Source organism: Lynx rufus, unplaced genomic scaffold, assembly GCF_022079265.1.
Source record: "Lynx rufus isolate CCGP_SWC_20201006 ecotype Redwood Valley unplaced genomic scaffold, mLynRuf1.p SCAF_8, whole genome shotgun sequence".
Classification (NCBI taxonomy): domain Eukaryota; kingdom Metazoa; phylum Chordata; class Mammalia; order Carnivora; family Felidae; genus Lynx; species Lynx rufus.
Window position 1 is genome coordinate 105,471,136 of NW_025814896.1, and position 27,756 is coordinate 105,498,891.

The following is a 27,756-nucleotide window of genomic DNA, read 5'->3' on the forward strand; positions in this document are numbered from 1 at the left end:
AACTGGATCCTGGATTTGGGGGAGGTACTGTTAAGTCACTGGTGGGGGGGGGGGACAACTGGGGAAATTTTAATATGGAGTGAGTTATTAGATATTACATTCTCTGTGCTACTGGTTAGTGTGGTTACAAAGAACATCACTGTAAAAAAAAAAAAAGCATACTCAAGTGTTTAGGGGTGAAATGTGATGTTTGAAACTTATTTTCAAATGGTCATGAAAACTTCTACTCAGACTACCAGAACAAAATACCATAGACCGGGTAGCTTAAACAACAGAACTTTATTTCTTACAGTTATGCAGGTTAAAAGTCCAAGCTCAAGATGCTGGCCAATCCTGTTCCTGGTGAGAACACTCTCCCCTAGCTTGCCAGGCTACCTTGTTGTCTGCACAACGGTTGGAGGGGAGAACAAGCAAACCTTTGGGGTCTCTTCTCATAAGGGGACAGATCCGTTCATGGAGGGTTCCACCCTCATGACCTCATCTCATTCAAATCACCTCCCAAAGGCCCCATTTCCAATACTATCACATTGGGCATAAGGACTTTCAGCATGTGAATTTTAGGGAGACAGTTCAGTCCACAGCAAAGTGTATTTATATATAAAGACAAAGCACACACCATAATAAGTTAACAACCAGCAAAGGTAGGGGGAGGGCATACAAAGTTTTATTATTTTTCAATTTTTCAAACATTTTCATAATAAAGAGTTGGAAGGATTTTTGAAGCTGCTAGCAACAGAAAACCTGGGGAAGGGTAAAGGTCACATGAGCACGGTCTTCAAGAATGTGAAGTACTATCCCATGGAAATGTTTTCCTTGTGTTGTTCCAAAGACAGGGCTTGACCCACTGATTCTGGTAGACGCTGAGGTGGCACATTTAGTCTCAACATAAAGGACTTCCTGAAAGCTAGAACTGTCCAACAATGGAAATGTTGCTTTCTGTAAGAACTCAAATGCTTCTCAGTGGAAGTGTTAATGCAGAATCTGGAGAATGATGTCAAGGATGCCACATGTAGGGGCCTCTGCAGCAGGGCGGAGGCCAGAGTCACCAACTCTCCAAACTGATTATAAAAACACATGTGCACCCATAAGCATACAACACCTAACAAGTAGTCTACAAGCAGGGATGGCTTTCCAGTGATTATCTCCGAACAATTTGGAGAAAAGAGCCTTAATGGTTCAGGTGTACATTTGTGTTCACGTAGTGTTTCCCACAGGCAGAATCACACATAAACTCAAAGTTCACGTTAAGCTCTTAAGTGTCTCCAATCTATCCATCGCCTTGCAACAAATTTACACTCTAGGAGAACTGCTTGTGTGACCCTACTTCCCACCAGGCCAAGTGGGGTTTGAACTCACCACCCTCCCTCTCCAGCCAAAGTCCCGGTCTGCCTCCCACACTAGACCTGGCTTCCTCAAATCCTTTCCTCCTTTCCTTGCTCCCTCCCAAGTTTCACTGTCAGCAAAGCTCAAACACTGTTTCCTCAAGTTGATCCTTCCTTAAAAGCAAAGGAGACGGTGAGTAGATCAAGACAACGAAGTGGAAATAGGTGGTTTGTTTTCATTTGCCAAACTGGCTACCTGGAAAGGGCTCATAATCAAGGCAAGGTGGTTAGCTCTGTGTTAGCCCCTACCCAGACCACACCTTGCTGCTTCCGTGTGCCAACCCTAAGTAGAAACACTCCAACTTTCTGATCAGGAAGAAACCATAAGCCCAATATACAAGATTTCCCACCACCACATGTCCAAAGACAAACACTCTTGTACCAATCTTTATGTATTTATTCACACATTTGATAAAAATGTCACAGTTAGAAGTGAAATCATTACAATGACATAAGTAACTGTACAGACTGACCCCAAGTATAGGGTCAAGTTGCCAAAAATAGGAACATGAGCAACACGTAGCTCCTTAACACCTGTGCACTCACACACTCTTGCCCACACCACCATCCATGCCCCAACAATCACAGGCGCTAAGTTCAGACATAGCCCAGGGAGCTTTTCCCTGGCTTCTGTGAAGTCCTGGGGATGAGAAGAGAGAAATGATCAACGAAAAGAAGCTGGAGATACTCAACCCATCTCTCTGTTCTGCCAATGACTCAGAGAAGGCAAGACATGAAACACGGGGGCAGTTATTTCCTTGGCACAAAACTTAACAGGCAACAAAAATGTCCAGAGGTTTGAGTCAATCTGAGGCTTAGATCCCCTTTTCAACAACACAAAAGGGTAGCCAAGTAGGAAAAAAGGGGAAAATCCAGCCATTTAAATTCTACGGAAAAAAGAGAAGGGAGTATTTAAAACTTGATCCCTATTCTGTCAGATTGCAGCAGGACCATAAGCAAAATCAGCCAGGCCAAACTGATACCATCTGATTGTGACTTTACCCAAACAGTGTAGTTTGCTTTCGTTTTAACTCTGAAAAGAGGAGGAAAAACTTTGCAGAGGAACAAAAGGGTCACATAAACCACATCCCCATTATATCAGTATTTGGGGCAAGATTACATCTATTTCTTCACACAGCTTGTCTACAGCTCTGAGAGCTCCAAGGGAGTGGCCCAACCCCCATTCCTCTGCCTTTAGCCTTCCAAGATGGACAAGTCCTCAGCATCCAGTCAAACCTGAAGTGTGAAAAATAATGCCTGAATCAAAATGGTGTTTTCTATACAGTAGGACTATGGAGAAATCCTACTCAAGTTCCCAATTCCTACGTTTTGACACAAAGGTTAAAAAAAAAACAAAAAAACAAAAAAAAACCCAAACCTAAAGTGTGATATTTTGAGCATCACCACTGACCCTATCAAAACACTGATGACACAGAAAGCTACCATCTGAAAGGATTCATTTCCCAGTGTTCTTGATAAACGGACTAAGGAAGGAGGCGATGATCCAAATTAATACAGGGCATGAATAGAGAAGAACTGGTCAATGCAAAGGAAACTGCTTTGGGGGATGGCGAGTCAATGGGGTGGTATTTGGGAGGCAGAAATTCCTTGGTACAAACTTGATGTCCCTAAAGATAGAAGCGGGGTGAGGACAAGGCACTTACACTGCCAAGCAATAGTTCACATCCATTCAACACTAGGACTGTTACCAAGAGCACTCCCAATGACCCCTCATTGAAGACTCAACTGGCCAACTGTACTTTCCAGCTGGACCTTCAGAACTGAAGGAAATCCCAAGCGCTGCAGAACCGATGGTGAGAACTGGAATGTTGGCAGAGGAAACTACTCAGGAAGCGAAAAGAAGTTGTCCCCTTCTGGCCTGAGGTGAGAGGTTTGTTCCAGATTAGCTCAATGAAATACTGAATTTCAAAATGCTTGGCCTGAGAATATGACAACGCCCTCATGGATGATTCCTCCTGTTTTGATAAAGAGCAATAAGGGCTCTGAATGAAATCGGACACCAGTTATTGAGTCATCCTGCACTGGTGGTTACAGCAGACGCTTTCTAATACATGTCCCCATTCTGTAGCAGATAAGGAACTGAGACAGGGCTAAAAGCAGCCTGTCCCTTCTTATCCCAAAACCCTTCAAGCATACTCGATCCGGGCAGGGCCACAACTACCCTCATTCTTCCGCTCTGAAGACGGGGTGGTAGCCTTGGCTTCACTACCCGTTTCCAGAGGCTTAGATGAGATATAGTCCTTTACTTTGATCTCCATGTTCTTGGCTTTCAGAGTGGCCATGTGCAGCTTCTCCAGGAAATCTGGCATGCCTGGTGGGAGAGAGGAAAATCTGGGTAGGCTGAAATACAAACCGACAATAGGCTCAAAATTAGAAGGCCCTATTTCTTTCATGGTAGGGAGCCAATTCCTTTCTTATAGAGATCACAGCCTAATCAACAACCTGTGAGTGACAGCTGCCTCCTAAAATGTATACAGAGTGAAAACAATCCATGACCTCAGAGATCCTTTGGAAAGGGGTACTGATCAAGCCGCATAAGGCTTTTAGGTGATTAAAATACCACTTATCAGTAGCATAGCCTAATTATCTGCCAATTTTATTTAGACAAATATCAAACAGAAACGCCTAATCTCTCCATTCTCCCCCTGAGGTATTAGAAGCTGCCTACAGAGAAGCAAAAGAAAGAAAATCACATGAGGATGCTTTTTAAAACAAGGAATTGGAAGAAAAAGGTACAGTTACAGCTGTGATATGTAGCCTTTGTCAAGATACATGGTAGCCCCTTTCTCAAGGTTACTGTCCTATAACTACCACATTTTTTCCACCAGATTGTATGGCCTCCAACACTATCTAAAAAAAAAAAAAATTGTTAACACATTAACATACACAGTCCATATTTAAGGAATAAAAGCTAAGCAACTGTTCTTAAAACTCCCTTCTGGGCACATGTTGCTTTCAGGCACTCCCTAACTCTCATCCCTCTGAACCCCAGCTGGAGGCTTCAATGTCTTCATAGTATTCAAGAATGGACCAGGAAAGATATTTAATTTCTCCAACAGTGCTCCCATGAGACAAGCACTAATCTTGCTTGCCATTAAGAGCTAGAGAAAAACAAAATGCTCAGCCCAGGTTCCAGGCCCTGTATACAAGTGCCCACTCACCACTGGAAACCATCCAACTAACGCAGTAGCGAGGAAACACAGTCTGGGGATTGTCACTGTAGGTCAACAAGTAGTCAAAGCCATTCTGAAAAAGAAGTACAACAAAAATAATGATACCTGAATTACCCACCACAGCTTCCGTATCCAGTACCCCAGAATGATCATGATCGGACTCTGGGGCAGACAGTGTCATTTTTTACCCTGCGCAGAAAAACGTTAACACTGAAGACCTGAGAGGTTGCCATTCGTAGAAGGGCCACCCTACAAGGTTGGCCCTCGGGTGGTGTCCGGGAACTCGGCTCCCGGAGTATTCCCAGTCAACAGTTAAATGTAAGGGTGACTCCCTGTGTGTCTTGTCTGTTTGTGCAAACAATCATACAGTTTGTGCTAAACACCTGTTTTCCTTCTGGGGACATCTGGAATTTTGGTATGTGCTATGCAGAGGATCCCTATGTGACCAGCCCTGAATTAAAATCTTGGGTGCTGAGTCTCTAATGGGCTTCTCTGGGCAGAAACATCACATACCTGTTGCTATGTTTTTGTTGCTGGAAGAATATGCTCTCCTTCATGGGAGAGAGCAAGAGGAAGCCTCCACATGGATTCCTTCAGACTCTGCCTGTCTCTTCCCTTATGATCCAGCTGCGTATCCTTACTACATGACTATATAATGAATCTTAGTCATGAGTACAATTACATGCTGAGTCCTAGGAGTCCTTCCTGTGAATTTTGGGAGTGGTCTTGAAAATCCCAACACATATCCCAAAATGTTTAAAGGTCCTAATCTTTATCAAAATGATACAAACTCTGGGGCGCCTGGGTGGCTCAGTTGGTGAAGTGTCCGACTTTGGCTCAGGTCATAATCTCGTGGTTCATGGGTTCGAGCCCTGCATCGGGCTTTGTGCTGACAGCTCGGACCCTGGATCCTGCTTCGGAGTCCACGTCTCCCTCTCTCTGCCCCTCCCCCACTTGTGCTCGCTCTCTCTCTCTCTCTCTCTCTCTCTCAAGAATAAACATTAAAAAAAAATTCCCGGGGGTGCCTGGGGGGCTCAGTCAGTTAAGCATCCGATTTCGGCTCAGGTCATGATCTCACAGTTTTCGAGCCCCGTGTCAGGCTGTGTGCTGACAGCTCAGAGCCTGGAGCCTGCTTTGGATTCTGTGTCTCCTTCTCTCTCTGCCCCTCCCCCACTTGTGCTCTGTCTCTCAAAAATAAATACATGTAAAAAAATTTTTTTTAATTTTTAAAAATTATTTTGAAAATGATATAAACTCTGCCGCACTGCTGCTGCTGCTGCTACTACTACTACCAGCAAACCTTTATAGACCACTTAATGGTGTGCCAGGAACTATTTCAACTTATAATGTAGATACTGTTACCCCATTTTATAGGGGGGGAAACTGAGCAAAAAGAAGGAGGTTTGCCCAAGGTTACCCACATACTCAATGACAGTGAAGACAAACCCAGAATTCTGACTGCAGGGCCCTTGCACCCACCATTCTTTTTGGCTCAGCACTCTCATTGCCTAACTCCAGTGAAGGACAGGAAATTAAGGAGATTTACAAGTGTCCTGATCCTAGGAGAAGTAACCGATCGCGCTCCATCCAAAGGGGTAAGAGAAAACCGCTCTTATGTCGCACTTTTTTTTTTAATGTTTATTTTTTAGAGAGCAAGTACATGCGTGAGCAGGAGAGGGGCAGAGAGAGAGGCACAGAGAGGATCTGAAGCAGGCTTTGTGCTGACAGCAGAGAGCCTGACATGGGACTCCAACTCAGGAACCATAAGATCATGACCTGAGCTGAAGTCGGACGCTTAACCACTGAGCCACCCAGGTGCTCCTATGTCTGTACTTTTTTTTTTTCTTTTTTTTTTTTTCTCAACTTTTTTTTTTTTTTTTTTTTTTTTTTTTTTTGGGACAGAGAGAGACAGAGCATGAACGGGGGAGGGGCAGAGAGAGAGGGAGACACAGAATTGGAAACAGGCTCCAGGCTCCGAGCCATCAGCCCAGAGCCTGACGCGGGGCTCGAACTCACGGACCGCGAGATCGTGACCTGGCTGAAGTCGGACGCTTTACCGACTGCGCCACCCAGGCGCCCCCCTATGTCTGTACTTTTTAAAGCAGAGTGGCCACAACTCCAGGTGGTAGAACTACAACTTTAAATTCCCATGGTTTTTTTTTTTTTTAACCAATTTTTTAAAATGTTTATGTATTTATTTTTGAGAGAGCGAGCGAGCGAGCACAAGCAGGGGAGGCGAAGAGAGAGACGGAGACAAAGGATCCCAAGCAGGCTCTGCTCCAACAGCAGAGAGCCCGATGCAGGGCTTGAACTCACAAACCATGAAATCATGACCTGAGCCAAAGTGGGATGCTCAACTGACTAAACCACCCAGGTGCCCCTAAATTCCCATGCTTTTACACCAAAGTTCTTTTTTTTCCTGAATGGACTGTTTAATCTTTTATTCGTTTACTCAATACGTATTTGAATGTCTGCTGTGATTGGCACTGTGCTGGGTATGACAGAGCAAAAAAAATGTGCTAGTCCCTGCCCTCAGGAGCTTTCAATTAACAGAATAGATGCCATAACAGAGATACAGATGAATACTATGGAAGTAAAGAGAAGGGAAAGGTAAAACCTGTACAGTGGAAACAGTAACAGTACCCACCACAAAGGTTGGCTAGAAGACTAAATTAGTTAATATATATAAAAGACTTTATTCTTCCCATAAAACACTTGGGCTGAGAAGTCAAGAGACCCAGGTTCTCATCCACCACTACTTGTGTTTTAAAAGGAAACCAAAAACAATGATTACCCATAAGAAGAAGGAAGGAACTGGGTGGAAGGTACAGGGATATAAGCCAAATCACTCTAGTTATTGATAAATTTCACTTTGGAAAAACAAATTTTTTCATAATTTAATAAAACAAAATTAAGTTTAAAAAGCAGTATCTAAAAATCAAAGATAAAGTAGAAAACAGGGAACCCAACTACAAACTGAGTCAGTAAAAAAAATCACAAAGAGAACACCTATTTCAAATAACTTTAAGTGTTTATTTTTGGGGGCGCCTGGGTGGCTCAGTCGGTTGAATGACCGACTTTGGGTCAGGTCATGATCTCACAGTTCATGGGTTCGAGCCCCGCGTCGGGCTCTGGGCTGACAGCTCAGAGCCTGGAGCCTGCTTTGGATTCTGTGTGTGTCTCTCTCTCTGCCCCTCCCCCACTCGTGCCCTCTCTCTGCCTCTCAAAAATAAAGAAAAGTAATAAAAAACTTTTTTTTAATGTTTATTTTTTGAGAGAGAGAGAGTGGGGGAGGGGCAGAGGGAGAAAGGAACAGAGGATCCAAATCGGGCTCACGCTGACAGCAGAGAGATGACATGGGCTCAAACCCACAAACCACAAGATCATGACCTAAGCCGAATTTGGAGGCTTAACTGACTGAGCCACCCAGGTGCCTCTCAAGTAACTTTAAAACTCAATTATTTTGTACCCTGTGTACATACCCTAAGGATAAAAATATATATATATACAAATTTTAAATCATCACATTATTGGTGATCTTTGCGGTATTACTCTGAAGCTGTTGTGTATATTTCAGGTTAAAGCAAATGAGTAGTTATGTTTGGAGTGATAAGAACTGAATTTCTCATCATGGGAAAAGATGATAGATGTAAGACACAAAATAATAAACAACTCTCTAGTCTGAAATTTGAATTAAAAGTATTGGCATGTAGGGGCGCCTGGGTGGCGCAGTCGGTTAAACGTCCTACTTCAGCCAGGTCACGATCTTGCGGTCCGTGAGTTCGAGCCCCGCGTCAGGCTCTGGGCTGATGGCTCGGAGCCCGGAGCCTGTTTCCGATTCTGTGTCTCCCTCTCTCTCTGCCCCTCCCCGTTCATGCTGTGTCTCTCTCTGTCCCAAAAATAAATAAAAAACGTTGAAAAAAAAAATTAAAAAAAGAAAGTATTGGCATGTATTTAAGATTTATCTTTAAAACAAACAAGTAAAATTTATTACTTAGTTCTATCTTCTGAAAAGACCTAAAAACAATGAGCAAACCAATAGCTATTACTCCTAGAAACCAAATTCTGGTTATTTATTTTTAAAGATTTTATTTTCAAGTAATCCCTATACCAAACCTGGGGCTTGAACTTACAACCCTGAGATCAAGAATCACAGGCTCTACTGACTGAGCGAGCCAGTCATCACCCCCAAATCCTGGTATTTAAATGACATTTTCTTAAAAGGAACCAGGACTCCCTAAAGAAATGCTAATTTCAGGTTTACAGCTAAACCTATACAAGATGAACCTAGGATATCTTGTAACAGCAGAAAACAAAAGAACCCCTGAGGTCAAGTCAAAAGGATTCAAGCCAGGAAGATGAGGCCCCTAATGGCCAAAATTGGGACAAACCTGAGTGGCTCAGTCAGTTAAGCATCCAACTCTTGATTTCAACTCCGGTCATGATCTTGCAGTTCATGGGTTCAAGCCCTACACTGGGTTCTGTGCTAAGAGCTTGGAGCCTGCTTCGGATTCTCTCTCTCCCTCTCTCTGCCCCTCCCCCCTGCTTACACCTCTCTCTCAAAATAAACTGAAAAAAAGAAAAAGAATAACTGCAATAGGTTAAAACTAACCAAACACGTTTAAAAACTGAAATAGCTACCCTCAAGACAAAAAGCTTCTACACAGCGAAGGAAACAATCACCAAAACTAAAAGGTAACCAATGGAATGGGAGAAGATATTTGCAAATAACAGATCAGATAAACAGTTAGTATTCAAAATCTATAAAGAACTTCTCAAACTCAACACCCAAAAAGCAAATAATCCAGTGAAGAAATGGGCAAAAGACATGAATAGACGCTTCTCCAAAGAAGACCTCCAGATGGCTAACAGACACATGAAAAAATGCTCAACATTACTCATCATCAGGAAAATACAAATCAAAACCACAATGAGATACCACCTCACACCATTTAGAATTGCTAAAATTAATAATTCAGGCAACAACAGATGCTGGCAAGGATGTGGAGAAAGGGGAACCCTTTTGCACTGCTGGTAGGAATGCAAACTGATGTAGTTACTCTGGAAAAGTGTGGAGGGTCCTCAAAAAATTTAAAATAGAACTACCCTACAACCCAGCAATTGCACTACTAGGTATTTATCAAAAAGATATGGGAGTGCTGATTTGAAGGGGGGCCATGCACCCCAATGTTTATAGCAGCACTATTAACAATAGCCAAAGTATGGAAAGACCTCAAATGTCCATCAACTAATGAATAAGGAAGCTATGATACACACAGACACACACACACACACACACACACACACACACACACACACACAATGGAATATTACCTGGCAATCAAAAAGAATGAAATCTTGCCATTTGCTACAATGTGGATGGAACTAGAATGTATCATGCTGTTTGAAATAAATCAGGCAGAGAAGGCCAAATAGCCTAGGATTTTACTCATATGTGGAATTTAAGATACAAAACAGATGAACATAAGGGAAGAGAAGCAAAAATAATATAAAAACAGAGAGGGACACAAACCATAAGAGACTCTTAAATACAGAGAACAAACTGGGGGTTGCTGGTGGGGTGCTAGGTGGGAGGTATGGGCTAAATGAGCAAGGGGCATTAAGGTGGGCACTTGCTGGGATGCGCCCTGGGTGTTATATGTAAGTGATGAATCATTAACTTCTATTCCTGAAATCATTATTACACTATATGTTAACTAACTTGAATTAAAAAAAAAAAAAACACAACTAAAATAGCATTAGAAGAAGTCTTCTATCAGTTCTTCTACAGCAAAGACTAATGGTATTTGTCTATAACAAAAAAATAAAAACTTTACCTTTGGAGGATCCCTGGTTGAAAGGACCAATGCATTTCTCTTACTTCCCTTTCCTATGTGCACTATAGAAAACCAAACAGTTGGTGAGGAAAATTACCCTAATGTGTTTCAATTAATAAGTGGAAATAAATGAAGAAAAATAAAGGAATTACAAAACCAGCAATTTGTTATACCCCTAATGAAATAACGGATCTGAGCCATAATCACCAATCATTTCTGAATTCACAAAGAAAGAAACAGTCATCGACTGGCCTTCTGATACAGTGGTCTTGCCCAAAACAACCAACCAACCTGAATCTGTTCAAGCCTGAGGTTTGAACAGTAACTACCAATACCCAGGAAATACAGGCAGGGGACAGGGACAGAGGAACACATTAAATGATACTATGGAGATACAATCATCAAGATCCAGGACAAAAAAACACTGCTTCTTCAACAAATATAATTGCAAAACAGCAACAACAAGAAGAAACAAAAAAAACAAAAAACAAAAAACAAAAAACAAAAAAAAAGAGGGGAAACATACGGACTTCAAAAGACTCAAGAAATAATATGAACAAATTTCAAATGTCTAGAGTCTGAATCATATTTTTTTTCCTTCAAGAATTTTATCTTTTGGGGGGAGCCTGGGTGGCTCAGTCAGTTGAGTGTCCGACTTCAACTCAGGTCATGATCTCACAGTCTGTGAGTTCAAGCCCCACGTCAGGCTCTGTGCTGACAGCTCAGAGCCTGAAGCCTGCTTCTGATTCCATGTCTCCCTCTCTCTCTGCCCCCTGCCCTGCTCACACTCTGTCTCTCAAAAAGCAAATAAACATTAAAAAAAAAATATATATCTTTTGGCACACCTGGGTGGCTCAAGCATCGACTCTTGATTTCAGCTCAGGTCATGATCTCACGGTTCATGAGTTCAAGCCCTGTGCCAGGCTCCACACTGACAGCAAAGAGCCTGCTTGGGATCCTCTCTGACCCTCCCAGCTCGTGCTCTCTCAAAATAAATATGGAAAAAAAAAAAGATATTTACTTTTTTTTAATTTATTTCTTTATTTTGAGAGAGAGACAGACAGAAACCAAAGACTCAACCAAAACTAAAACCAAGACTCAACACTTAACCAACTGAGCCACCACCCAGGTGCCCAAACTTTTTTTTTTTTTTTTTTAAAGCAGGCTCCATGCCCAACACGGAGTCTGACGCAGGGCTTCATTTCACAACTGGGAGATCATGACCTGAGCCAACTGAGTCCTGATTCAAATAAACCAACTACAAAAAAATTCATGGACCATCAGGAAAATATGAACACTAACTAGATTATTTGATATTAGGGATCATTATGACACTGAGGGTATATTTTCAAAAATGTTTTTTCTTTTTGAGATAAATACTGAAATATCTATAGAAGAATTCTTCTATAGGTTCTTCTATAGTAAAGCAAGAAACTGTTTCAAAATAATGAGGAGAGCAGGAAAAGGGACAAGAAAGGATATAGATAAAATAAGTTTGTCCATGAGTTGATCACTGTTGGAGCTGGGAATGGATACAGAAGGTTCATCAACATGATTCTTTCTACTTATTTATCTTTTAATTTTTTTTTTTTAACATTTATTTACTTTTGAGACAGAGAGAGACAGAGCATGAACAGGGGAGGGGCAGAGAGAGACGGAGACACAGAATCTGAAACAGGCTCCAGGCTCTGAGCTGTCAGCACAGAGCCTGACGCGGGGCTCGAACTCACGGACCGTGAGATCATGACCTGAGCCGAAGTCGGATGCTTAACCGACCAAGCCACCCAGGCGCCCCTCTTTATCTTTTAATTAGGGAAAATTTGAAATGTATATAAAAGTAAAACAAATAAAACACCATACCTTGGCTCAAGGATCTATTTTCCATCTGCCAAGTCCAAATGCAGCTGCCTGGTTTTCAAGTATTCTATCTACATGGTCAATGTTAACTTATCACTCCTCCCTAATCTCAACTTTCCTTTCTAAGTGGTGAGTCTCTGAACCTATTCATGGCTCATTTTTGTCTTTGTCTTTGATAAATCATGCCGTGTCTGCCCCCAGGGCGCTTCCTGTTTTCCTCTATCCAGTCTGCCTTTTCAAGAGACCCCACTCAAATCTTACCTTTTTCATAAGAGCTTGCCACCAATATACTAAAAGAATTATATAGATAATCTCTATTGTTCCCCCACCCCAACTGAAAGAAATTATTTACTGGGCCCCTGCTAGATACAACACACTCGGCTAGGTGCTAAACGATGCCTTGGCTATTTCATGGTCATGGTTTCTAAAGGTAGCAATGCTGGAACTCAAGTCAGTTTTTTCCCAATAGGAAATACATGGGGGGCAAGGTTAAAATTTTAAAGGAAAAGAGTGAGACCTAAGTCTGTCTCCCACACGGTCTCCAGCCTGACCCAGGCTCCCCTTCCTAAAGGCAACTAGCCATGGACACTAAGTAGCCTTACTACTTCTTTTCTATTTTCTAAAGTTCTAAAGGACTTTTTAACTACAACACATTGTAAATAAACTTTTTACACTGCAACCAGTTCTCTCTCAGCCTCATACACACACATTCATACATCCTTATGTACCTAAACAAGTCTCATGAAATATGCTTACACTCAGATGATTTCTACTCCGTATATTTTTTCTTTTCTTTTTTTTTTAGCTGGTCATAATGCACTAAAGTAATTTTGTCTTCCACTAATGGGTAGCAATCTGTTTGAAAAATACTGTTCTAAAAATAGTATACAAATAAACACACAGATCTCCCAGTTAAAAAGAGTCAATCACCACATTAACTGAAGTGAACCACCATTTCTGTCATATTTAAAGTCCCACGTCATGGGGCGCCTGGGTGGCGCAGTCGGTTAAGTGTCCGACTTCAGCCAGGTCACGATCTCGCGGTCCGTGAGTTCGAGCCCCGCGTCAGGCTCTGGGCTGATGGCTCGGAGCCTGGAGCCTGTTTCCGATTCTGTGTCTCCCTCTCTCTCTGCCCCTCCCCCGTTCATGCTCTGTCTCTCTCTGTCCCAAAAATAAATAAAAAACGTTGAAAAAAAAAAATTTAAAGTCCCACGTCAGGCAGTATAAATAGAACAACTTGTTGAAAACAAAACCATACTAACACACAGTTCATCCAGCTCAAAAATAAAAGTAATGGAAAGAAACAAAGCCTTTAATTGTAAAGTGAAATACAACTAAAACCAGCAACCACTGGAATCAATACATAGTAAACTCAATAGATTTGACAAAAAAAAAAAAAAAAAAAAGCAATTCCCTACGTTGAAAAAAAAATTCTTCTCAAAGAAAGGTCACAGATTTTAAAGAAAGCTGAGAACATTATTTTAACCCTCTCATTTTACAGATAAGGAAACAGAAATCCAGAAAGGTTTCAAATGTTTTGCCCATTGTGGTGAAATTTTGATGGAAAAGATGCTCCTTCAGTTCCCAAAGAATGCCGCTAACAGGCCGTCGTCTTCTCCTGTCTCTCATACAAACAGGAATCGTGGGTTATCAGAACTTTGTCCTGGAGGATCTTCCAGGTGTTATCACCCTACAGCAATGGTTCTCAAACCAGTAGTATCACATTGGGACCTCTTAAAAATGAGAATTCTTGGGCCATACCCCAGCACTGTATGTTAACAAGCTCCAGTGGACTCTGATGCATGCCAAGTTTGAGAACCACTGCCCTTCCCAGTTCAGACAAAAGGCATTCCTTGAGAAAATCCCATAGCAGCTACACATCATCTCTCGGATGATGTAAAACTCACCTCATCAAATGACTTGTGGGGACGGATAACCATCTGGGATTCATACGATCTGACCCTTACAAATTCTGGAGACTCTGGAACACTAGGGTGCTCCACAGCACTGGTAAGGAGAAAAGTTAAGGAAACTCAGTAATGTTTACATACAAAACAGCGTAAGAGCTAAAGTTAAGGGGAAAATCTAAAAAGCTGACTCTAATTTTTAAAATAAAACAGAGAGTCACCAAGATGAATGAATACAAACTAAGTTCTAAAAACAAAGTGAGTTTCCTTGGTGATTCCTAGGCTTTGTAACCTTCGTGTTGAAGAAAAAAGCACTTATTTTTCTAATTATCAATATTAAGGTTAAAAAAATGGTTTAATGAAAAGCTTACATCCCTTCTATCTTCCTAGACTGTCACCAGTCAAAGCCCACTCGTGTTCTAGCTGGGATGGATGGGGTCCTAGCAGCACCCCTATTAACAAGACCATACAAACTCCCACCAGACATCTATGAAGGACACAGCTAAAGGATCTCAGGAGGAGCCACAAGTAACCACACATACCGTGACACCAACACCATCACGTTGTTTTCCTGATCCACGCTATACCGTCGAACATAAACATAATCCCGGGAATACATTGGATACTAAAGGAAAGAATAGGCAGAATTAGTGTTCTGCCTCACATGGATGTGATAAAAGTAAAAATAGTAACGAAAATACTCACAGGAAAATGGGTTACCCAGTGAAGAACCTCAGAACCACTAACCACATCCCTCTCAATCACTTCCAGCTTGATTACCAGGGCATCCCACTTTTTTCTATACTCTGTATCCAGCTGTAGAAAGAGAAGAGACTGTCAAGACCTAAGAAATTCAAAACAAAGCTGCAGAAGACTTCTCCAGATGCTTGGACCTCTGACCCAAGGATCTTATTCTGAAATGGAAACCTGACCTAAAAGTGGCAAAGTATGAAAAACACAGCTGTGTTTATTTTAGACAAGTCTTTCAAAATCCTTTCTTTTTTTTTTTTTTTTAATTTTTTTTTTTTTTTCCAACGTTTATTTATTTTTGGGACAGAGAGAGACAGAGCATGAACGGGGGAGGGGCAGAGAGAGAGGGAGACACAGAATCGGAAACAGGCTCCAGGCTCCGAGCCATCAGCCCAGAGCCCGACGCGGGGCTCGAACTCACGGACCGCAAGATCGTGACCTGGCTGAAGTCGGACGCTTAACCGACTGCGCCACCCAGGCGCCCCTCAAAATCCTTTCTTATAGGCCAATAGCATTATCTTGAAAGTGAATCTTACTAAAGAAAGGCAAAGCACAGGGGCGCCTGGGGGGCTCAGTCAGTTAAGCAACCAACTCTTGATTTTGGCTCAGGTCATGATCTCATAGTTCATGGGGTCGAGCCCCACGTTAGGCTCTGCACTGACTGCATGGAGCCTATTTCGGATCCTCTCTCTGCCCCTCCCCACTCTCTCTCTCTCTCTCTCTCAAATATTTTTTTAAAAAGGCAAAGCAAAGGAAAATATAAGAAAAAAATATTGTGATAGACATGTTTAGGGAAAATTTAATAGGTAGTGACATACAAATGTACAAGGGTAAAACAAATTTTTAAAGATTTAAACAGACAAAAAGCCCAAAAGTATGAGCAACACTTCACAAAAAGAAATGCAGGCAGTGTATTTTTATATTTCTAGCATCACTTGTAACTAGGGAATTTCAAAATAAGACATATCATACACATCCAAACTCAACAAAAACTCCATATAAATTAACAAAATTCAGTGTTTGGGGGGAAGTGCGCACTTGCATATTATTAGTGAGTGTTATAATCATTAATTAGTTACTGAAAGCCCGATAAAACAGTGAAAAATCCAAGAAGGAAAAAAAATTTTTTATACAACTCTAGGTGATCCCACCTCCCCTTTTCGTACATTTCCACCCAAGGAAGAAAGGAGTCTTTGAATACTCTTCATCTTTACTAAATAAATAGCTTCACTGTGGCAATATTCCACATTACTAAATCCTGATTGGATCTGCACTCAAGAGGAAAATGCTGTAAAGAACATTATCGGGTCAATAGATAAAAACTGGAATACAAACAAGAGTAGAAGAGCTGCAAAAAAAAAAAAAAAAAAAAAAAGAGTATAAGAGCTGCATCAATGTTAAATTTATAGACTTTCATAATGGCACCACAGTTAGGAGAATATGTCTAGTTTTAGGAAATACACACTAAAGGATTTCGGAATAAAGGGACACGTATGTAACTTACCCTTAAATTGTTTAGGAAAAAATAACTGTAACGCCTTATAAAATACTAAAAACGTTCAATTACATTCCTCTAATTGATCTTCCCAACAGCCCTGTAAGAGGATAGAATCAGTCTCATCCCCTTGGACAAAGAGTAAGTCCAATGTCTACCTAGATGCTATTTGACAGGAGAAGGATACAAAAATAGACAGATGTACTGAAGCCAATGTCTTCGGAGTTAAAAAAATTATTCATGTGGACAGTTTGCAGTGGATTTCCAGGCTCAGAAGCTCCAAATCTGGGAAGAAAAATTTACTCACCTGAACATTGAAGAACTGCCGGGGTGTCACATCTGTGTAGGTTCCAAAAACTAGAATGACATAACAAAGAATAAGGGATTAATGCCACATCCCCATCACTTGCCTTATTCCTATCACTTAACTGCATTCCAATTATAGAGTACAGACAGATCTTAAAGGCAGATTCAGGAGCACCTGGGTGGCTCAGTCAGTTAGGTGACTCTTAATTTCAGCTCAGGTCATGACTCCAGGGTTCCTGAGATGGAGCCCCACATGGGGCTCTGTGCTGACACAGCAGAGCCTGCTTGGGATTCTCTCACTCCCTCTCTGCCCCTCCGCCCCCCATAAATAAACATCAACAACAAAAAAAAAACATTTGCTATAGAAAAATAAAAGGCAGATTCAAAAACTAGATTATCATATTGGGACAGCAAAGTAAGACAAAGACAACCTACAGCAAAGTATAGCAATGAAGACACTGAGATACTTGTCATCTGGGGGAGGCAAAACAAAAACAAGAAACCATGCTAAATTTTCTGATCAAGAATCAGAAAAGAACAGTTTAGAGAGGATGAGGAACAAAAGTCCTGCACACCTGGGCAACCATGGAACACACAAGGCAGCCAAGCTGGGCTCACCTCTGTACTGGTAAAGGTGAGTGCCTGTAATAGGGCGCCGCCACAGCTTAAAGTGTTTCTTATCCATCACCATTTCCCATGGCTGCTCTTTGCCCCCTAAATCTTCATTCCCTTCTGTCTGGGATTTTGGTTCTGAAGGGTGGCGTTCAACTCCAGAGCGCTGAAACACATGTGACATTTCCTCCAACCGCTTCATCTCATCAATGGATCTGCAAAGAAAAACAAAAGGAATGGTGCAGGTGGTTGTAATTAACCTGTGAAATGAAATGTCCACACAATGACTTGCATAAGAAAGGTGTGGGTTTAAAGCAGTATAAAATGAATAAAAACCTGACTTCCTGAGTTTGAATCCCAGTCCAACTTTCATTCACCAAAACATTAAATTACTTGACCAGTCTGTAGTCTTAATCTGTAAAATGGGGATAATAACAGCACCTACCTCAAAGGGTTGATTATAAAAACTTATATTACATATTTTTCCTCCTCTTTTAAAAATATAATTCACATTCCAGAAGAATCATCATTTTATAGCATATAATTCAATGTTTTTTAGTATAGTCACAAGGTTGTGTAACCATTACCACTAATTCCAAAACATTTTCATCATCCCCCCAAAAAACTATACCCATTGGCAGTCACTCACTCCCATAACCTCTCACAACCACTCATCTATTTTCCATCTCTATGAACTTGTCTATTTTGGACAATTAATATAAAGACTATACAATATATAGTCCCTTGTGTCTTGCTTTTTCCACTCAGCATATTTTCTTATGAATTTTTTAATGTTTATTTTTGACAGAGAGAGAGGGAGGGAGGGGCAGAAAGAGAGGGGAAACACAGAATCTGAAGCAGGCTCCAGGCTCTGAGCTGTCAGCATGGAGCCCGATGTGGGGCTCAAACCCACAAACCACGAGATCATGACCTGAGCTCAAGTAGGATGCTTAACCGACTGAGCCACCCAGGCACCCCTCCACTCAGCATAATTTCAAGGTTCATTCATGGTGTACTTTGTTCCCCTCTTTTTTGGCTGAATACTTCTATTTCATTGAATGATACATCACATTTTGTTTATCCATTCATCAGGTGATGGGCACTTAAGTAAGTTTCTACTTTTTGGCTGTCATAAATAATAATGCCATAAACAGTTGTGTACAAGTTTTCATGTAGACACAGTTCCACACAGCTTTCAGTTCTCTTGGGTAGATTCCTAGGATCGAATTTGCTGGGTCATGGCAACTCTATGTTTAACCTTTTGAGAAACTGCCCAATTATTTTCCAAAGCAGCTGCACCATTTTTATATTCATACCAACAATGTATGAGGGTTCCAACTGCTTCACATCCTTGCCAACACTTGTTATTGTCTATCTTCATGGTTCTAGCAATCCTAGTGGGTGTGAGAAGCATATCTCATTATGGTCTTTGATTTATATTTCCCCAGGGCCTAATGATGCTAAGCATATTTTCAAGTGCTTATTGGCCATTTGCGTATCTTCTTTGGAGAAACAGCTATGGAACTCTTCGCCTATTTTTAAATGTTTGAGAGAAAGAGCACATATGCACTGCATGTGGGGGCGGGGCAGAGAGAGAGAGAGAGAGAGAGAGAGAGAGAGAGAGAGAGAGAAAGAAAGAGAAAGAGAGAGAGTGTCCCAAGCAGGCTCCGTACTGTCAGCCCAAAGCCCTACATAGGACTTGATCTCAGGAACCCTGGGATCATGACGTGACCCGAAATCAAAAGTCGGACATTTGGGGGCACCTGGGTGACTCAGTTGGTTAAGCGTCTGACTTTGGCTCAGGTCATGATCTCATAGTTCCTGAGTTCAAGGCTGCTTCAGGCTCTGTGCTGACAGCTCAGAGCTGGAGCTTGCTTCAGATTCCATGTCTCCCTCCCCCGCTCGCACTCGGTCTCTCAAAAATAAACGTTAAAAAAAAAAAAAAAGTCAGACACTTAACCAACTGAGCCACCCAGGCGCCCCTTTGCCTATTTTTAAACTGTTATTTTATTGCATTTTTTTATTGTTGAAATGTAAGAGTTCTTCTATATACTCTCAATAACAGTCCCTTATCAGATATAATTTCTATTTTGTCCATTGCTTTGGGTTATCTTTTCAGTTTTTTGATAGTGACCTTTGATGCACGAAAGTTTTTAATTTTGATGAAATCCAATTCACCTATTTTTTCTTTGATTGCCTGTGTTTTTGGAGTTACAGCTAAAGAAACCATCACTGCCTAATCCAAAGTCATAAGGACTCATGCCTATATTTTCCTCTAAGAGTTTTAGTATTAAAAAAAAAGTTTTAGTATTAGTTTACACTTCGATCCATTTTGAGTTAATTTTTGTGTATGGTATGAGGCAGGGGGGTCTAAATTCATTATTTAGAATGTGCCTCTCCAGTTGTCCCAGACCCATCTGAAGACTATTCTTTCCTCACTGAATTGTCTGGCACTTTTTTTGAAAATCAACTGGCCATAAATATAAGGGTTTATTTCTAAAACTCTCCATTTTATTCCAACAATTTATTTATCCATCCTTATGCCAGTACCATATATGTTTTTTAATATTTATTTAAGAGAGAGGGTAAATGGGTTTGAGGCAAAGGGAAAAGGAGAGTGAGAGAGAGAATCCCAAGTGGCTCCACACACAGTGTGGAGCCCAACACGGCACTCATTCCCACAACTGTGAGATGGTGATCTGAGCTGAAATCAAGAGTCCAATGTTTTGTTTTAATTTTTTTTTTTAACATTTATTCATTTTTGAGAGACGGAGACAGAGTGCGAGTGGGGGAGGGGCAGAGAGAGTGGGAGAATCCAAAGCGGGCTCCAGGCTCTGAGCTGTCAGCACAGGGCCCGACACGGGGTTCAAACTCACAAACCGTGAGATCCTGACCTGAGCCGAAGTCGGACACTTAACCGACTGAGCAACCCAGGCGCCCCGAGAGTCCAATGTTTAACTGACTAAGCCACCCAAGCACCCCCCATATCATCTTAATTACTATAGCTTGGTAATAAGTTTTCAAATCAGGAAGAGAGAGTCCTCCAACTTTGTCCTCCTTTTTCAAAACTGTTTTGACCATTCTGGGTCTTTTTCATTTCCATATGAGTATCAGGATCAGCTTGTCAAATTGCACAAAACAGTGTACTAATTAAGACTTTGATGAGGATTGTATTGAATTTATAGATCAGTTTGACTAGTATTGCTATCTTCACAATCATCTTCGATTCCATGAACACAGCTTATCTGCCCATTTATATGTTTTAAAAATTCTTGCAATGATCTTTCGCAGTTTAAAAAAAAATGTTGTTGAACAGTACAATGTTGAACAGAAGTGGTGAGAGCAGACATACTTGTCTTATTCCTGATCTTAAGAGAAAACCTTTCAGTCCCTCACCATTAAACTATGCTGCTAGCTATGTCTTTTGTAGATGCCCTTAATCAAGTTGAGGAAGTTTCCTTCTATTCCTAGTTGTTGAATGATTTATCATGAGAGGAGGTTGGACTGTCAAAATACTTTTCTGCCTGTACTGAGATGATCATGTGGTTTTTTAGCCTTTATTAACGCGATGTATTAAACTGATTTTTATTTGATGAACTAACCTTACTTTCCTGGAATAAAACCCACTACTTCATGTCCCTTTTTATATGTTGTTGGATTCAGTTTGTTAGTATTTTGTTCAGAACTACATGAAGCTTTAAAACATCCAAGATAATACCATATAACCTTCTATGTTCCATTATATATTATTTAGGAACATATGCCTATGTATAAAGACACAGATGGGAATGAATTACAACAAACTGAGATAGATAATCTGGGGGACAGGGGAGATTTCAACTGGACAAGAGTACAGAGAAGTCTTTAATGGCATCTTATTTTCTTTCTTAAATATAACTGTATTTGTAACATTCATGTTAAAGTCTTTTTATACATCTGAAACATTTTATAATAGTTTTTTAAAACATGGCTTATATTTTTGCCTTAACGTTTAAATAGCCCATGGAAAGAAAGATTGCTGGCTGTCTGCATCATATACAACTCTTCTGTTATTCAAGACTGAAGAAGACATCAACTACTGATAGACTGTCTGAAATGCCCACTCTTCTTCAACCTTCAAAAAAACACACAGTTCAAGGTCAACTTCCAGGCAGAGTAACCATATTCTTTTACTTTTATTCCTCTACAGCCATATATCATATTATAATTAATCTATCTTTATACATGTCTCCTCTTTACTAAACTATGAATTCCCTAATGTCCCCAAATCAGTCTTTCATGTCTGTATTCCCAGCATCTAGAAGTACCAAGTAAACATCAAACACTCCAATGTTTACTGAATAAATGGAGTATATATGAAAGCAGGCCTCAATGATTCAAATTCTTATTAAAAGATTATATTAACACATTACTTTAAAAGCCAAAAATTCAAAGTTATACTAGTGGCCCAAGATTAAAAGTTTAGAGCAACCCAAAGTGATGGTGACTGTAAACACCTGTGTTCCAGTCCTCACTCTGCCAACTATGTGATCTTATGCCAACTCATTTTACCTGTAAATCCCTCCCTTTTTCTACCTGTAATGTTAGGACATTATTTCTTGAAGGTTTCTATTAGCTCTAAAATTCCATTTCTCTGGATTTTAAACTTTGGGCTTCGATGAGAATCCCAAAATAGGTGGGATATAGCCCTCTTTCAAGCCCTAGCAGTTGGAGTACAGCACCTAACTTAAAGGAGGTTAATTAGAGACTTCTGGTAGAGGATGTGAATCTTGAGGAAATAATACAAGGCATGGGATCTTTTGGAGATTATTCTCAGTGATCTTGAAGGAGTTGAGAGTCCAGCAGTGCAACCAACCTAGGGGAAACAAAATCAGCACTAGTACCCTAAGGAGACTGATTATTCCTACGGCAAGTCTTGGCTGGTCTCTTGGCCAACCTGTACTCTGGTCTTCTTGTCAATGCCCTGAGTGACCTAACATCTTTCTGATTAATCCCTTTGGCTTAAGTTAACCAATATCACCTCTGTTTGCAACCAAGAACCCTAGCCAGTACAATTTATACTGACGTTCTGATGAAAAAAGTTTAACCATTTTTAAAAAGTTTTAATTTGAATTAAAAATTGCAAAACAGGATTCACTGCTACCACTACAAACACATATAGAAATAGGAAAGGAACTTTATACAGTAAGATCTTTCAGAGAAAAAAGCAAAAGCAAAACCAGAACCAGACTGGCTCAGAGAACAATTCAGGCATCACACAGCACCAATTATGACACTTTTCAGGACTAGTAAGTAAAGCATTCTTCAGTAAAAATTAAGCACCACCCTTGAATGTCATTCTTATCACATAATGAAGAAGGGGAGGAATGTCTTATTAAAACTTCATCAGAGGCTCATAAAATTACATAGTAAGGTTTTAAGAAAATTATATGACTATAGGCAATACTTTTAATGGCCTTCTAAGGTGGTACAGAGCTTCTGACCCATTGCTTTATCAACCTCTCCTATATAATTAAAGGCCACTAGGTGACCTTGATTAAAATTATGAGACCAAGTCCCCAGAGGGGGAGAGAAATGTCTTGTGAAGGCCTGACATTCATACTTGAAATAGCACAATCTGAATGCTGGCACAAGACTGCGACATGAAAATGCAAATGATTCTTGTCCACAGATTCAACAATATGTGAAGGGTCTCAACTTCTTTTTTTTTTTTTTTTAATGTTTATTTATTTTTGAGAGAGAGAGGCAGACTGCAAGCAGAGGGAAGGGCAGAGAGAGAGGAAGACACAGAATCAGAAGCAGGCTACAGGCTCTGAGCCAGAGCTCGATGTGGGGCCCAAACCCACAAACTGTGAGATCATGACCTGAGCCAAAGTCAGTCGCTTAACGGACTGAGACACCTAGGCGCCCCTGAAGGGTCTCAACTTCTAAATGCTGACATGACAGACATCATTAGCAGCACACAGGTGTTCAAAGTCAGTCACTATCCTGTATGTGGAGGAAGGAAAACCTCTCGCCATACATCTCTTTAGCCTGCTGTGCCAAATCCTGTTTGGACAGGGTGAGTGTCTAAACCTTGTTATCTAAGAGACTTAAACAGGTAATAAGAAGAAAGGACAAAAGAGATTATTCCCAAAATAGTAACAGAACCAGCAGATTAGTAAAAGGATTAAGAAAAAGACAGCCAATGCTTACCTTTCTCCAAAACTAAAGTCATTTCAATATGGATTGAGAGGTATAGAAAGAAAATGAAGACATAAAACTATTAAAACAGAGTAGTAAGTACAACCAGGTTTGGCCATGTAAGTCCTGCCCCAGTATAGAGTTTGATATAAGGGCCCAAAATGATTCAAATAAAGCCATCCCGAAATTAGTCATCCCAAAATTAGTAATTTCAGTAAAACAACTGCCTCAATTCACATAATCCCTTCCTTAATTACAAATTATGGTCAAAGTTAGAAACTTTCAAGTACAACTGTTACGAGACAACACATCTACAAATAACAAAACATCAGCTAGCTCACTGCAATTCTGGGCCAACTGGATAACGGTAAAATAATGAAGACAATGTAAAAAATTTCAAGTCAGGTTTAATGTAGTTCTGATGATCTAAGAAGGGTATGCCAGCAAAAAATCTTCAAGTGACAGTGGCAAAAAAGATGAAGGACCTTTGGTTGGTCATTTATCTAATTAATAATACACAAAACAATGTAACAAAAGTTACAATTATTCTAAATGCCCTGAGATAAAAGCGGGAAACTAAACAATTTCTTTATGAAATTTTACTGGCACTTATTTACTCAAATTTCTGGAGCAATGGACTGTAACTTTTTTAACAGGGGGAGGGGTTAATAGAACATTTTCCCCTAGCCTTTCATATTTCTTAACTTCCTTCCTCCTTTTGTTCTTGTAATTTTTTTTTTAATGTTCCAAAGCAATAAAAAATTACTACTGTATTTTTCCATAAGATCTGTCCTGGGCTCACAGAATGCCAGCTAGTACCAAAAACAATGATTGAAAGTTATTTTGTTTGATTTGTTTAATTGAAGCCACTGGGTAAGAATACTAGACCAAGCATTAAAAGACCTGATTTCTACACCTGGTGCCCATCAGTGTGCCAGAGTCACTTTGTACACGTTACTCCATTTCTCAAATTTTCTTGCTGTTGCTAAATAAATGAGATTCTATTTGTTAAGATGTTCTCAAGCATAGAAGAATTGAAAGCCAGGTTATTCCTTTTCATTCTGAACGGAGACTCAAGTAACATAAGAAAAAACACACGCCACGTTTAAAGCATACATTCAAAGAGTACCAGCACAAGTTGGTACAAAAACAGCACAGAAGAACCAAATGCTGTGATTTAGGGGCCATGGGACAATCATGCTCTTCTTCCATTAACAATGAAAAAAATGCACTTGTCCTGAGGCACATTCAACCGCGCTCCATTATGGAAGCCACCCAAAATCATTTCACTAGAACAAACAAAATCTAAGATGTTCCAAACTAGCTATAAGAACCTCAGCAGTGCCTCCTTTAAAGCAAATAAAATACTTAAACGACAAACAAAAAATGTTCACCTGAACCCAGAATATTTTATTAAATATATGACAAGATATTAGAAACATAAGAAACCTATAGAACCACCGTACAATCGGCATATAGTTGAACAGCGTTACTATTCGTCTCCCTAGCAAGATAACAAACGTTTTTTTTTAGTTCTCAAAATGGACACCTTCATCAAATTTTAGGTATATGACTGAATTCAAGCATGAACTAGAAAACAAATTGTTAAACGAAGGACTTTACTAGAACAACTCTGGAGAATCAGAAAGGACCTTAAGTGTTCTGACTGGCCTTCATCTAAGCTTATGAAATTCGCGAGTGGGTTAACAGAGGGCAATACCTCTTCAGGAGCTGGATTAGAACCACGAGTGTTTCAAATGCCCCCGGGTTTCACAGACAGCTCAAAGAGAAGGGAAATGGTACGAATACAGGGCCTGGCCATCAACTGGTCTCTTTCTGCTACAGTGGGTAGTGACTACGGACTCAAATGTTTACCACATGCATTTTTTATCTTGTTTTCCTCTCTAGCTCCTGCTAATGGGAGGCCTACTAAACAAAGGCTCCAGGACAGACTGTCCATAAAAACACATGAAATAAGCCAAAGAACGTCATCTACCACCCAGGCCCCCAATACTATTCAATTCCCATCCCAAAACATCTCCCTCTCTTTTGCACCAGGTAGCCCTTTTCTGGTTTTCTTTTCTTTCTAAATAGATCCAACTGGGAATTTTCCTCTCAAACTTGACTACTGGGGAACATGGGTATTTCATCATCAAAAAGAAAATGAAAATTCAAACAGTTAATTGATAATTTCTTAATACAAAGGTTTTCCTCCCATAAGTCATTTTATTTCCCATACCTGAGACTGAGAAGTTGCACAAGAATACTAACAGAAACTAGGCAAGCAACCTATCATGCTTTGGTATCTTAACATTTTTGTGAATAAGATTAAGATTTTCAATTGCATTTATATCCTCAAGGTGGATATTTAGTAACTAGTAAGTTTTCTATATGTATATCATACTAATGCAGGGATCAAAACCATAGCCTAGGGCCAACCACCTAATTTTGTAAAGATTTACAGGGAAACAAAAATTTAGGGGGTGGAGGGAGAGAGGGGATATTTGTTAAAAGGAAAATACAGAGGGGTGCCTGCGTGGGTCAGTTGGTTAAGCATCTGGACTCTGATTTCGGCTCAGGTCATTACCTCCCCGGTTGTGGGCTCTGCGCTGACACTTCGGATCCTGCTTGGGATTCTCTCCCTCTCTCTCCCTTTTCCTCTGTTCCTCTCCCACTTATGCTCTCTCTCAAAATAAATAAACTTAAAAAAAAAGTTTACTAAAAAAAGGAAAATACAAAGATACTGTAAAGCAAGAGCTAAATCAAGGCTTCCCCCATGAGATTAGTTGAAAACTATAAGGATTAAGACTCAGAACCACAGATTATCAAATTCAACCAATGGTACTGCATTTTTCACCCAGAAATTTTGATGATGATGACAGCATAACTTCAGAGCCTAATGAAACACTATTCCCTAAGTTGTAGTTAAAGCAGCAAAAAACTGACCTAATTTTTGCAGGTTAAAATGCCTGGGCTACTGGTTTGAGAAGCCAAAAGCCTTTCCAGCCTCATAATTCTGTCACAGCAGCAAAAGAGCTCTCCTGGCATTTCTCACGAAATCCCATTTGGAATGCAGTAATTTTGTAAATTACATATCCTTAGGTCAAATTTGAAACCTGCACTGAATTTGCACCTTTTTGGAAGAATTAAAGATTACGTGAACCAATGGGTTACATGCCTTCAAGACCTAATTTGTTTTTTACAACGTTATTTCTTCGGCGTGATGCTCCCTATTCAAAGTCTTCCCACCTACACCAATCTGCATTTCGTTATTTCTAGCCAGACAAATGAAATTAGCACAGAAAGACAATAAAAAAAACATGGTGTGCTAAAACAGGATCGAGTTACTGCATCGTCACTTCAAGTACCACCGGGTAAACCGGACACACTGACCGAAAAGGCAGGCCCCGAGGACCGACGTGCCGATCTCCCAATCTGACCCGCGCCAGCGAACCGGACCGAACGACCTCGTCTCCGGACTCACCTCTGCAACTCCTCCTCCTGGATCCTCTCCTCGTCCCACACGAACGCGCCAGCGAGCGCCGCCATCAAGGCAGAGGCATGGCCAGGGCGGCCGCGCAGCCGGCGCCAGAGGCGGCCGAGAAGGACGCGGCGCGAGGTCTCCGAGTAGAGGCGGCCGTACAGCTGCGCGATCTGCTGCGCGCGCCGCACACGCAGGCCCGTCACGAAACGGCACTGATTGGCCAGCAGGGCTAGCAGGCCCCCGCCCCGCGCCCCCGCGCGTCCCGCCGCCGCCGCGCCCGCTAGCCAGGCGGCCAGGGCCCGCGGCCTCCGCAGGAACATGCCGCCGACGCGCGCCCCGCCCAGACCCTCTTGCCCCACCCCTCGGCGCCCGCTGCGCGCCCGGAGGCGAACTAGGCCTCCCTCTCAGGGCAAAAAGAACGGGTCCGGGAAGGCGCGGGCGGCCTGCCGCGAGTGCCCCTAGTCGGTCGGCCCCGAGCTCGTCTCACGGTCTAACAGGCTTTTCATCTCTCTCCGCAGTAAACGTTGAGGAAGAGTCCCCTTTGCGGAGAGAGTCGGTCATGGCACAGTCGCGGGGGTGGCCCCGCAACCTCTGCAAGAGGCCTTCCTGGGCTCAGGCCGCGAACGCGGCAGGCCAACAGCCGGTCAGCGTTGTTGGCTCCCTGCTTCCTTGGCGTCGTCAAGCCGGCACCGGGGCCCTGATGTGCAGCGCTCGGGAAGCAGCGAGGTGGGCGGCTCAGTCGCAGCAGC

The 27,756-nt window shown here is 41.3% G+C and overlaps 1 protein-coding gene across 1 annotated transcript; it reads right to left on the minus strand.

Moving 5' to 3' along the window:
• Positions 1 to 1,761: 1,761 nt before the first annotated feature.
• On the minus strand, positions 1,762 to 27,756 carry STARD7 (StAR related lipid transfer domain containing 7). Its single transcript, XM_047067476.1, has 8 exons — positions 27,008 to 27,756; positions 17,347 to 17,555; positions 16,730 to 16,779; positions 14,883 to 14,993; positions 14,720 to 14,802; positions 14,178 to 14,277; positions 4,565 to 4,649; positions 1,762 to 3,714 (listed from the first exon to the last, which is right to left on the minus strand). The coding sequence occupies exons 1-8, from the start codon at positions 27,325 to 27,327 to the stop codon at positions 3,530 to 3,532; spliced, it is 1,143 nt and encodes a 380-aa protein (XP_046923432.1). The 5' UTR covers positions 27,328 to 27,756; the 3' UTR covers positions 1,762 to 3,529.

Bases quoted from the DNA above. Each gene is read 5' to 3' on its own strand.
- STARD7 (XM_047067476.1), bottom strand. From the start codon at position 27,327: ATGTTCCTGCGGAGGCCGCGGGCCCTGGCCGCCTGGCTAGCGGGCGCG. The intron at 14,803-14,882 runs GTGAGTATTTTC...TCTTTCCTTTAG, and splicing joins ACTGGGTAACCCATTTTCCT to TATCCAATGTATTCCCGGGA. The intron at 4,650-14,177 runs GTGAGTTTTACA...CTTCTTTTTCAG, and splicing joins CCCACAAGTCATTTGATGAG to AATGGCTTTGACTACTTGTT.